The sequence below is a fragment of the Dromaius novaehollandiae genome, chromosome 13 (genome assembly GCF_036370855.1).
Source record: "Dromaius novaehollandiae isolate bDroNov1 chromosome 13, bDroNov1.hap1, whole genome shotgun sequence".
NCBI classification, from domain to species: domain Eukaryota; kingdom Metazoa; phylum Chordata; class Aves; order Casuariiformes; family Dromaiidae; genus Dromaius; species Dromaius novaehollandiae.
The window spans coordinates 3,108,016-3,120,935 of record NC_088110.1 but is presented as its reverse complement, the minus strand read 5'-3'; the positions used below and the strand labels follow the sequence as shown (position 1 = coordinate 3,120,935).

Genomic DNA, 12,920 nt, shown 5'->3' with positions numbered 1-12,920 from the left:
GAGCAGGTCCCAACGCCTTCCAGCTACGGGGCGCTTCCTCTCGGGGTATCACTTAATGCTACAGCTGGTGCAGTCACGTTTCTCTGGTGGTCCCTGCTCCCACCTGGAGCGCCTTGGAAAGCGGAGGGGCAGGGTCTGCTGTTGAAAGTAAAAGCTTTCATTAAAGATGCTTGTGCTCCATGTCCCCAGGGTCTCATCTCCTGGGGATCTCCAGCAGGTTTTGTGCTGCAGCCTTGCACACGTGGGCTTGTTGGGCTCTCCTGGCTGCCCCTGCTTGTGTCCCCATCGCCTTCCTGATGCCGGCAACATGAACGCCGGCCAGGGCAGAGTTTCTCCTGAAGGAGCTGCTGTCCGGCCAGGTTGGGTTTGGTATCCTCGCAGCCATGATGCCCGTAGGTGACACGTTTGATCGCCGGAGGGGACTTTCCTCACTGCATTTTAGCTGCGTGGGCCAGGGTAGCTGGAGTTTATCCACTGCTCTCCGGCGCAGGAGAGAGTCTGGCACGTCCCGTTGCCAGCAGGAAGGGCTGCATGGGTGAGTTGCTTCACGGCCGCCTTTTTCCTGGCAGACGTGTGACAGGAGCAGGCAAGACAAGGACAGGGGCAGGGAGCACCACACACACCGGTGGCTCTCGTGGCAGAGCACTAGCTGGCTCAGGGCCCCCCTCAGTCTCGCCTGGGCTCACCTTCTGGCTCCTTGTGACACTCGGAGAGGTGTCTCCCCACAGCCACGGGTGCTGCGTCAGCACGTCTGGTGGCGGTTCCTTGCAGGCCCAGCGTGCCTGCGCTGGCCCTGCCGCATCTGTCTGGACGTGAACTCCCTCCCCTGCCCCTGGCTGTATCAGGCAGACAGAAAATGCCGCTGGAAGACGTGATCTCCCTCCCTCAAGCCCTGCCTGGGTCATGTCCCTAGCATAGACCTACTCTTGTAGGACCTACTCTTGTAGGTCCATGCGAGGGCCTGGCCTGGGCATGCAAGCCAGGCTTTTCGGGGCTCACCGCCACTTTCTGGTGACGTAGGCATTTTAGGCTGTCATTTGCAGTGTTTGCTTTGTTATAACAGGACGTCTTATCGGGCCTCCAAAGCTGTGCCGAAACAAGCTTTCAAGGCAGGGTTTTCCAGGAGCTGCTGCTGACTTATGCAGCTGCAAAATGACAAGCAGCTGGGACTCCCGCTGCCAGACCTGCTGAACAGATTTGGGGGCTGAAAGTGGTCCTTAAAGCAACAGAGCCTGTGCAGGGTCTAGCCCATGCCTCTCCTGCACCGCGGCTCAGCGCGGAGCGCTTCTTGGCCTGCCGGTAGCCACTCTACTCTGTATGGGGCCAGGGAAGAAAGCAGTTAGGTTTTTAAGTCTTACAGCTGTTAAGAAAAATCACATGTGGTTGGTTTTAGTTGATGTCACTGCAGCAGAAGTAACTACCTCATGTGCTGAAAAGTCAGTAGAAATCATGGCTTCAGGTGAAGGTCTGGGTTTCTGGGGATGACCCATGCCAGCATGTGGTTCAGCATGGCTGGGTCCAGGATGAGCCAGGTTCACGAAGCTAAAAAGCCGGTTTCTTACAGCTCTGTGCCTGGAGCCTGCTGGGGACCCGTCACCTGCCCCGTGGTGAACGGTCCTTGGTGTCTCCAGCTCCAGCAGAGGGGAGAGCAGAGCATTCGAGGTGAAGCTCTTCCTCCTCCTCCTGCAGGTGATGTGAATGGGGCAAGAAGCTCCTAAAATTTGCAGGTGAGGAGCAATTTGCAGCACTGCCTTGGGCTGTGCTTTGCACTCGGAGGGCCTGGGGCGATCAGGAGTGGGGTGGAGAGCCCAGACCCGGCTCTCGCTCACTGAGACCTGGGACACTGACCTGGCCACCACAGGCAGCCTGTTCCCTGCCCTCTCCTGCTCTTAGCCACAGTCGGTGGCTGCTGACGCAGGCTGCGGATGGCCAGCAAAGGCAGCCCTGGCCCTCGTGCCTGCGGCCTCGGCCCCTTTGCAGAGGTCCCCAGAGTCCTCTGGCATCTCGGCTGCTGCCTGCTGAGTCGAAGGCACCTGTCCCCCTTCGCCTGCCCTCCTCCGCTCACGTTCTCCTCGTGCCATGGAAAGCCTTCCCGGGAATGGCTCCGCGTGGCCTTTCCCATGTCACCGACACGCGATCCGCCCGCGGCTGGCAGTTGGCCTCAGCTGCTGGCTGCTGTCACGGAGGCCGGCAGCTGTGCAGTTGGCCAGTTGTCCCCTGTGCTGCCCAGTCCCCCATCGCTTTGGGGAATTGGGGCGGGGGGGCGGGGGGCAAGTATCCCCCCCAGCTGCTGCGAAACAGGGCGCTGGGCCAGCCCCTGCCCGCACGCATCGGTCCCCCCGAGCTCCCGGCGCGCTGCCGCTGGACGAGGCTCGCCCCTGCGCTGCCCCGCTCCCCTCGGATTAGGGTTGAGGGTTTGCCTGTAAATATAGTATAACGCTGGGCTGGAGGCACAGGAATGTGAACCTGAGCCGCGCCAGCAAGGGAGCAAAACCTGCCGGGCGGGCTGGGAAGCAGAGCTCGTACGCGCCTGCATCTGGCGGCACCGGTGCGTGGGAAGGCGCAGTATACGCCTGGCGTGTGCCTCGTCTTGCTGCCTGCCGCCGGTCGTGGCTTTCCCATGCCCGTGGGGGCCTCGTGGACTCTGAGTACTGAGAACAGGCAAACGCCCTTGCTGGAGGCCCGGGGCATCCTCCAGCGGGTTCCCGGGGAGCTGCTGCGTGGGGTCGCTGGAGCGAGGGCACCCTGGTGCGGTGGCATCGCCAGGCAGGTCCCCTGCTACCAGAGCACTCCAGCCCAGCGCACAGGTTGGGAACAACACCCCTTTCCCAGGAGAGGGAAGAAGGTTGGACAAGAGGCATTTGGTGCTGCATCATGTTCCATCAGTGCCAGGAAGGTAGGGCAGGAGTTGAGCAGGGCGGAGGCTCCCCACTTTCACCTGGGCAGGCTCTTTCCTCCCCGAGCTTTTAATTTCCTCCCCGCTCTGTGTAAGAAAACCCAGACACAGCCCACAGACAGACACCTTGGAGCTTTCCTCTCCCACCTTTAAGCTAAGTCCTAGGGAGAAGCTGGTGGAGGAAAGGGGAAATAAAACAAAGGTGGATACGTGGGTCTCTGCTGGGGGGAGGGGAGATGTGCTGTGCATAGCTGTTCCTTTAATGCAGAATGATTTCCAGTTTCCCAATGCCACCAAAAGGGGGGAAAAAAATCCTTCCTCGCTAATCAAAACCAGGCCTGAAATTAGAAAGCAGTTTGTATTCAGACTCCTGCTTGCTGGGAACAAGGCATTAGCCAGCAAAATGTCAGAACTTCTATTTATGGAAAATGATTCCTCATTTTTGATCAAGGGGCGGTGGAGGTGGGGGGAATGGGGGCTGGACCAGAATATTTTCCTTAAAATGCCTGCTCTAGAGCGTAGGCGTATGAGGGCAGCTTTGGAGGTCACTGAAGTTCCTTCAAAGCTGCCTTCCCTGGCGCTTTGCGGAGAGCTTCCCAGAAAGCTTTCCAGCGTCATTCTTGTTTGGCTGCGTTCGTTTGAGTTGCTTCGTAGCCTTTATGCCTGGGAGCTATGAAAAACAGGCTCCCCACTGGCCCCGTGGAGCGGAGTGGACTCAGCCTTGCTAAGTTGTGTCCGCTGGGTCGTCTTTGGCAGGGTGGAGATGAGGGACGATGTCCTTTTACAGCTGAGGCAGCAGAAAGAGGCAGGAAGGACCAAGAGATGGAAGGTTTAAACCTTGGCTTTCTCCTCTCTCCTCCAAGGATTTGACTGGGTTGGACTGTCTACAGTTGCATCTAGAGCTTTCCCCGGCCTGATGCACACCTGGGCTCAGCTGTGTGTCTCAAGGCAGCTCTTGGGTGGGCACGGAGGTGAGCCGGGGAGCTGCAGGGAAGCAATGCACAGAGGTCGCAGGCAGCGGAAGAGCAGTTTCCCAGCTGTACTAGCTGCGGAGGCGGAGATGGAAGATGCTTGACGCTTTGCAATTAGTCCTGTTCAAGCTTGTGTCATTAAAACTCTCGCCTCGTTAAACTGCAGGGTGGTCTCGGGAATAGTCAGAGCTGAAATGTCCTGGAAACTGTGTTTCTCCCTGGGTATGTGGACTGTGGGTCTGGGGAGCCGTCCCCTCCCTGGGCACTGCTGGTTCAAAGAGTCGTCTGGAGAGTGGACTTGGGACACTGGGGTGTTGGAGAGGGGTAGGAAGGAGACCGAAATGTCCCTCTCGACAGTCACATGCTCAGGCTGGCAACACCCAGGCTGGACTTGCTTTTTCGGTTTGCTCCACCCTCACAGCACCGCCGGATGATCCTGCCTGCCTGTAATGCTTCCTTGGCCAAGCTGGCTGCAGGACGCAGCTAGTGATTTGCCTTTGACTCTGTCAGGTTGGACTAACAGTATCTCAGAGCATGGGCTGGTTTCCCTTTCCTCCACCAGCTTCGGGGGCTCTGGGGAGCTCCTGTTTGCTGCATGAGAGCACCTGGATCTGGGCAGCTGGGTGCACGTTGAGGTGCTTCCAGCTCCTTGCTTCAGGGGCTGCTCTCTGCTTCCCCATCTTTCCCTCGATGCCTCGCTTCACTGTCCCATTTCTCTCCCTCCTCCAGCAAGTCCGTGCTGCAGCGGCGAGAAGTTGGGGAAGCGTTTCATCCCAGCAGCCTGTGAATGCAGCCACTTACGTAAGGATAATTGGGATAAATGAGCTTATTTATCACTGCCCGCTCCATTTTAACCCAGTCCATAACGAATGTTAGATTAGGTTACATAACCCCCCACACAGAGAATCTCATTGTCAGGCAGCGGCTGCGTCACTAATTGCAGGAGCGGGGCCCGGGCGGTCCCTCCGCGCGTCCCCGCTGCCGTGCTTCAGCGGAGAGGAGCCCCTTGGGTGCTAGGGCTCTGCAGAGCCTGCGCTGGGAGCGGCGGGTGCAAAGCTGCGTGCTAGAGCCAGGAATTGGGAGGAAGATGCGGGGGGGTTTCTTCCCTGATCGCCTTGTTTCGAATGTGTTTCTCCAAAATCCCACAGGGACTCGGGTGCAATGAAAGCGTCGGGCAGGAGGGCTCAACGCGCTCAGCTTGCGCGTGGTGCTCAGCAGCTCGTGGGCATCCTCCAGCGCGAGGCTGCCTGCAGGCCGTGTCCTCCCCGCTGCAGCTGAAGCAGAGCTGCCTGGGTGCCCGCCGGGCAGAGCCGTGGGCAAAGGTGGATCTGTGCGGATGGAAAAACCATTTCTCCATTGCCTGTTCAGCTTTATCGTCCTTTTCTGAGATGCCCGTGGGGGCTCTTTGTGTCCTGGCTTTCAAGGACGGTGCTAATTGATGGCCTCTGCGTGCTGGGGGAACGCAGGAGGCCCCAGAGGCTCTCTGCTCTCGTGCTGGAAGGAGCTTGCTTGGCAGCGGGTGTCATCACCTCTCTGCCCGCATCCTCCTCCAAAGTGGTAATTAATTCACTGCAAGCCGGTCCCTGGGGTGCCGCACTATTAACCCCCCTGTGCTCAGAGGCAGCCGCTTGCTGCTGGGTTTCTGAGGGCATTGGATCCGTGTCAGGATGCCTTTGCCTTCTGCTGCGCTGGGTTTATTCTCGTAGCAGCCTGTGGCAATCCAAGTAAATCATGCCTCCCACTAGGCTCTCCTCCGTCCCTGCCCGTAGTGACCGCGAAGGACGTGAGACCAGATTGACCACTGCTTCCCCCTCTGAACCATGCTCTTGACCTCGTTTGGGGACTTTCTACCTCAAGTACCACGTCCGGCTGCTTTGCGGCTGACTTCACCTTGTGCGGGAAAGCTGGTGGGCCACCAGCACGGCTGGTGCTCTTTCCACCCGCAAGAACCAGCCTTTTCCCTAAGCTGGAAGGGGCACTCCAGCACTCTGAAAGCCTATGTGAGCTGTCCTTAAGGAACAGTTACACAAGTTGTGGTTGCGTGCTCTAGCTGGGAGTCCCAAAACACCTACTAGCCGGTATCGCGCAGCAGGGTATGGTCTTAGGTATCTTCTTGTAGCCAGGATCCTGCTTCTGTAGCAGGACCTACACGCAGTACGAGTTTGTATGGCCCCAGGCACGCCATCGTTTCAGTGAGAGGGAAACATTTAAGCAGCGCTGGCAAGCCCTTGCTCTCAGCAGCAATCGGTGGCTCCTCTTCCCATGGCTGCCAAAACGGTGCTGGGGCCGGTCGGTGCCACGCGCCCGGAGCGTGCTCTTGGCAGGTTTCCTGTGTTGCCCCACCACTGACCATGGCAGCGGAGAGCTGGAAACTCTCCTCCTGCCCTTCCTCAGGGTGCGAATCGCCCCAGCTCCGGCCCTGGAGGGTTTCAGGTGTTCCTCCCACATCCCAGGACAAGCTGGCCAAACTGCGATACGACGAGCAGTCAGCCAACGCCTCGCTCTTCTCCCACCCACCCGGCAAAGCGGATGCTGCTTCTTTTGCCTCTTAAAATCCTCTAAGATGCCTCCAGGGGGAATTCGGTTGCCAGTTCAGATGATGTGGTGCTAATCGCTGCTTCGTAGGCAGCTGGGGCAGAAGCAGAGGAGCTCTAGGGGAAGCTGGCGCCTTTCTCGGGTGCCGAGGTTTCCCATACACTGTCGGAGGAGGCGGTGCTCCAGCACCGGTACACATGGAGCATCCCAGTTTCTGGAGCAGGGAGCTCATGACAGCCATGCTCAGGAACATGTGTGCGTGCAGGGATGCTGCAGAGGTCTGGAAGCTCTTCTCATCCCAGGCTCTTTCCCTTCCCCACTCCCAACTCCACACATCCCTGATCTCTATCCAGGAATAAGACAGGAGCCTTCTCCGTTGGGGCTCAGCAAAGTCTGGGTGCTGGAGGAGCTGGATCAGCCTCCCCCAGTTTCTTCGACGATAGGCCTGAAGGGCTGAGCCCGCAATGGGCAGCGTTTCAGGTGTCCTCAGACAAACCATCCAAAAACACAGGAGCTCGGCAGCCTCAGAGCCACAGTGGAGAAAAACAGGAAATTATAAAATCCAAACAAACACTGAGGAAAATCTGGTTTTCAGTTTCTGGTCTAAAATGTTTAAAACCTTGGGAATGCCTCAGTTTATTAAGCAGAACATTCCTGCTGTGACCTGCCGAACCCCTGCGGCAGAGCCGAGGAGAGGCAGAGCGGCGTGGAGCTGCAGCGCCGGGTATGCGCTGCTTTGGGGTCTGTCGAGCCCCCGTGCCGAGGACCGCAGGGTGGGCTCCTGGCTCTGCTCTGGGCTCTCCTCCAACTTGCCCTGCCTCTGCCTTAGTTTCCCAGATTGCAAAACAAGCCTCCTCGCTTCGGCAAAGTCTGGATAGGGCTGCCCTAACGCAACTAGTGTTAACCACTAATCTGGTGCATGCCTGTGAAGTTACGGTCCTGGCCTGCGTGTCTGCGTCATGCAGTTGCTGTAGCTAGCTCTGCGGAAACGTCAGCCGAATGGCTCAGCAGCCATCCGAACAGAAAGTCGAGTGTTGGGAGTAATTAGAGAGGGAGTAGCGAAGAAAATGGAAAATACTGCCACGCTGCTGTATAAGCTCCCAGCCTGCTGGCATCCTGGATACCGTGTGTTGCTCTGGTCCCCTTCCCACCACCGTTGCGAAAAAGGCCTGGTAGAATTGGAAGAGATGCAGGATAGGGAGAGCTCAAAGGCCTGGAGTCCTTCAGTCCAAGGCAAAATCAGAGTTAGACTCTTCAGCCCGAGAAAGGGAGCAGAGAGGGAGACATGAGCGAGGACTAAAGGCCCTCGCGGTGGTGTGGGGGTGTCAGCAGGGAACAATAGCGCCTTTCACAAGAGCTGGGAGGCAGCAAATGAGGCATGTTCAAAGCAGAGGCATCTTCCAGGTTCATTGATTTGAACTCTGGAACTCCTTGTCACAGGATTTTGTGGGGCCAGAGTGTGGAGGAGTTCAAAAAGCAAGCAGGCAGATTACTGGAGGAAAGGGGTTTTGTACACAGAAGGATAGTCTCTGGCTCCAGAGGTCCCAGATTTCACCGTGCTGGGGGCTGGGAGGGAATACTCCCAAAGGATTGCTCTAGGTTTATCACGGTGCTTACATTTCCTCCCTACCAGTTTGCTGGTGTCAGAGGGATCCTGGCCTAGCTGGATCTTAAAATTTCATCCATAACCATGCTATTGCATGCTCCTTACAGTTATCAGGGTAGAGATTGGAAAGCAACGCTGAGAACTGCCTCTAGACAGATCAACGAGAGTCTTGATCAGCAACAAGCCATGATAGCAGGTGCCAGGGAGGTCTTGGACCAGCATGTTTGAGGATGCATCTCAGGGGCAAGAAGTCAGGGGCACAGTTCCTCATTTGGCTGTGTCCTAGTCTGAATATCTGTACCCTATAAACACAGTCTTATTCTGCCCTGTAACAGCTCAACTCTGATGCCAACATGCAAGTTTTTCCAACCTCTGATGTCCCCGTGTTTATCATTCATGAACCGTTTTGCAGGAAGGATATGATGTGTGGTCTCAGGTTCTCAGCTGCACTAATTAACCATCCCCCCACCCTTTTTTTTATTCTCTGTGATACACAGGCAGCTCTGTCTGCTTCTGAATGCAGAAAATATCTTCCACTCCATGGCAGACATACTGCTTCGTGAAGAGGACCTCAAGTTTGCCTCTACGATGGTCCATACCCTGAACACCATCCTGCTGACGTCCTCTGAGCTTTTCCAGCTGAGAAATCAACTGAAGGACCTGAAGACACAGGTAGGTTGAGTGGGAGCACTGTCTGCGAGAGCAGGCTCAGCTACCTCTTACACTCACATCAGGGGATGTGATGAGGGTGACAGTGAACTGAAAGCTGCCTTGGGCTGCATTTTGCTGCTTAGTCGTTGTCTGGCTGATCCTAACAGCTCACTTTGGGCTGTCTCCTTCGTTCCTTCTCTCTTTTTGCAAAAGGAAAAGGGGCACTTTCAGCTTCTCTCCACCTGCATTACAGAACCTGGGGGTCCTTGTATTTTTTCTGTTTCTTATGGCTGTCTCCTGGCATGCTCCAAAGAGTCTGTGGCTTCAAAGCTTTTGTTCCAGCTGGGCACGGTCGAGGAGGGAGCAGCGGATGAGGAAGTGAGCGCACGGTAGTTAAGATTCAGACTTCCTGGACCTGACCCCAGCATTTCCCTGGGCTGTTCATTTAAGAGGAGGTCAGGGCAATTGCCTGTTTTGGATGAGTTTATGGTTCGCTCAAGCTTTGGTAGACAGCTGAGGCTTCATGTTAAAGTGCTGCGGGACCTTGGGTGGAAAGCCATCCCCAAGCCGAACATCTGGCCCCTGTGAGATAAAGGGAGAACTTTTCTCTGCCACTGCTTGAAGGCGAGATGGCTCCCATGTAAGTTTGGCAGCTGAGCTGTGGTGGCACATGACTGACTTCTCCTGGGAGTGCCAATAAGCCTACCAAACATGGCCAGAGAGGCCTGGGAGGCTGTCTACCGTGCTCTGAAACAGAACTAGCTAGATTTCTTGGTTCAACACTTACCTAATGGTTTCTTAAAAATCTCTAGCTCTGGAGATGCCAGGCCTGCCCAGCAATCCATTCCTGTGCTTCATCCGCCTCCCTCCCAGAGGTTTGTCCTGAATGTGAAACCTAATCCTTGATAATTAGCAGCCTTAAAATACTCAATTTTCCAGTGCCATTCACTCCGGGGTAGGCTGCATGGGCTGGGAACCAGAGCCTTTGGAGACTAAAGGCAGCATTATTGCAGGAGCAGAGCATTGATGGGCTATTGGATGTTTCATCTAAGCTTCGTTTTGAATGTTCCTTGCTTTCCTCTGATATTTCTCTGTGCTTCAGGTCTTCCAAATGAGGCAAAGTCTCCTTCCTTCCTTCCTGAACACCTGCCTGTTCCCTTTTGGGCACTACCTGTCCTGAATTATAGCAGTGTTTCCAGGCTCCTTTGCAGGAACAGAATAGCTCCATTTTACAGAGGGGAAACTGAGGCAGAGAGGTGACTTGTCTGAAGCTGGTTAGAAATCAGTTGAGTTGCCGTTCCCCAGTGTCCTGATCCAGCTCTTGGCCAAGATGTAAGTTCTGTGGGCAGGTATTTGAGTGAGCGCTGATTGGCAGTGAGAACCGTTGCACAGTCACGCTCTCCAAGGAGCAGGGGGACAGCGTGTCATGGCTTCGGGCAAGCAGGATGGGTTGAGGGGCCCTAGGAGGACATGTCCAACTCTGCTTTCCTCTCCCCAAGGGAGACTGGGGTCTGTCCCCCTGCATCGGAGAGCAGCCCTTGTGTAAGCTGATCGCAAAGTCCTCATGTTCTCGCAGCTCCTGTACGGCCACCCGAGCCCTCGAGCAGCTGCCGCCTTGCTCCCGTCCCCCCAGCATGCTCACTGGGAGACAGGTGATGGCGGGCAAGTTCCCCGCAAAGCCCTGATGGTCCTTCAGCTGTTCATCCCTGGAAAACGCTTGCAGTGTTTCCAGAGCAGCTGCCACTGCTGCCAGCAACAGTGAAGTCCAAGTGAGGCAGGGAGAGCGAGAAGGACTTTTCCTCGTAGGTACCGCACGCGTTTTGCTGAAGGCCAACGATCGCAGCAGTCTCTCTCTCCTTGACTGGACTAACTGCAATCCTCCAGCCCGTTGTCTTGGTGGCCCTGCATGGTCTTGGTGGCTGAGCCTTCAGGCCCCTTGTTCAGGGATTTTATTTCTAGATGTGTCCTTGCAGCCCACGTCTGGGAGCTTGGGAGCTGCGTTGCTGTCTTACACCTAAAATTGAGTCAAAATGGTGCTACGTGGCTCCTCAGAGCTTTGACTTGCGGGCTGTGAGGTGTCCCCCGGTGGGGATGACAGCTGAGAAAGCATGCCAACAGGCATCCTGGGGGCTGCATCTCCAGCCACCCCTCCCCTGCAAACACACACCACTTTCTTCATGTCTCCTGAATTTATCAGCGTATGTCCAGCCACAGCAGCTGCTGTGAGGGCAGTCAGGAATATGAAGGCAACTGTGGCCCAGGGCTGTGGTCAGCTTATATGTCATTTAGAGCCGGTTTGTGTATTCAGATGTGTAGAAGTGTCCCGTCATATCTTGGCAGGGCTGGGATTGTGGCTTCCAAGTCTGGCCAGGCTGGCGGTGTCAGTCGGTGTTGGGGACCCATGGTTTCCTGGACCCTGTCGTTCCCTCTTCCAGCTGATGGCCTAACCCCTGACTGCTTCCTCTTTCCCCAGGAGAGCCGTAACCTGTTCTGCTGCCTGTACCGTTCTTGGTGTCACAACCCGGTAACAACTGTGTCCCTGTGTTTCCTTACCCAAAACTACAAGCATGCCTACGACCTCATCCAGAAGTTGTATCCTTTGAGGGTGTTTCTGCAGGGCACCTAGGAGGAGGGGAGCAGGCTGAGGCTGAAGGGAGCCTGCAGGCGGTGGAGATTAGCCTGTAACCACCACGGGCTGCAGACCTTGGCTCCCAGGGCTGGAGCTGTCCTAGGGTGGTCAGTTTGGATGGGGGCTCTGGAGCTTCCAGGTGAGGATGCCTGCAGTGTGCTGGGTCAGGAGCAGCCTGCTTTTCTCCATGTGCTGCTTCACCACTGTGGCCGAAGGGTTGGCAGTAAGATGCCAGAGTCCAGTTGGTGGTTTTAAATCCCCTGAGTCCATGGGGAGTAAGAAAACACCCGTTGTCACCAGTGCCCCCTCCCTGAAAGCAGAGCTGGGCTTGCCTTCTGCTCTGGGTCTCTGGTGGCTTGGAGCATGCTGCCCACCCAGGGACAACGATGAAGCAGGCATTGCCTGCTCGAGCGGCCAGGCAGGGTCCCGAGCTCTCCTGGCAGCCCTGGAGCCCTGCCTGACCTGTAGTACCTCTGGGCTGTCTAGTGGGCACCCGCTGGGCTGGCCCAGCCTCTGCTGCCTCTGCCTGCCGCCCGCCTGCAGCCCATCATTACCGGGGCGCGTCCCTCCACCAGCAGCCTGATGACAGGACAGGACGGCGTTTCCTGGAGGCAGGCCAGATCTCTTTCCCTTTTGTTGGCTTTTGTGATGTAAAAAGAGGAAAGCATGTGATGGCTGAGTGCTGACCTTTCTCTGCACAGGAGCAGCTCAGAAGGGGAGGCTTCTTGGCACCTCCTTCCTCCCAGGAAGACGAAGGCTTCGGCCTCCTGGGGTGATTGATGTCCAGTAACACATGCAGAGGAGATGGTTTCTTTTCTTCTTTTTCACCTCCCTGTGTTTCCATAAATCCCCTGTCCTCAATACGCTTCTTAGTGCACCCCAAGAAGTGACCCACCAGGCAGCTCCCAACTGACCCTTGGCTTCGGGGCTCTGCGGCCATGCCCATCCTTGCCTTCCTGTTTGTAGCTCACTCCAGGCCCTGATTGCTATCCGCTGCAGAGACAGAAGAGGAAAACACAGGCTTGGCCCCGAATCACTGCCATCAAGGTAGAGCCAAGCACTTAGTGTGTGTGTGTGTGGGGGGCAGTGGATACCTCCAGGCAACCCCTCCAGAGCGGGAGCTCTGACTCAGCGTGGCCATGGCCCAGATAGGTTACGTGGAGGAGGGCTCCCACCTCTGCTCGTGCAGACAGATGAAACGCTGATGCCCCTTTTCTTGTCACATTTACTCGTGTCTCCTCCCATGGTATCAGCTGAGCCTGCTGGTCCCTTGGGATCTCGCTGGAGCTGCTCTCTGGCTTGCTGCGACTCCGCTGCAGGAAGGAGAGGTGTGTTCCAAGCCGCCTCCCTTCCCTCTGAAATTCTGCCTTCTTCCCCTCCAGCCAGGGCACAACCTCCATCATCTGGTAAATGGAGGTTTTCTGCTCTCAGCCCCTCTGTGTTTTTGGCCCCTTTTCTGCGCTTCTCAGAAACGCATCCTTGTTTAGCAAACGCAAGGCAGCGGCAGCAGCCAGACCCCAGCCAGCGTTGTGTGGTTCCCGAGCAGTTCCAGTGAGATCACCATTTATGCGGAGTGTAATGATTATTTTCATGTGCCAGCAAAATCTGAGACTCCCTAAGTATATTTCCATA

General features: G+C 56.3%; 1 protein-coding gene across 1 annotated transcript in view; it reads left to right on the top strand.

Annotated features, from left to right (window-relative positions):
• Nucleotides 1-12,920, top strand: part of VAC14 (VAC14 component of PIKFYVE complex) — a 109,382-nt gene that overhangs the window by 85,289 nt on the left and 11,173 nt on the right. The window contains exons 15-16 of the mRNA XM_064519434.1: nucleotides 8,506-8,680; nucleotides 11,133-11,251. Of these exons, the coding sequence (XP_064375504.1) occupies nucleotides 8,506-8,680; nucleotides 11,133-11,251 (294 nt within the window). The remainder of the gene's footprint in view (nucleotides 1-8,505; nucleotides 8,681-11,132; nucleotides 11,252-12,920) is intronic.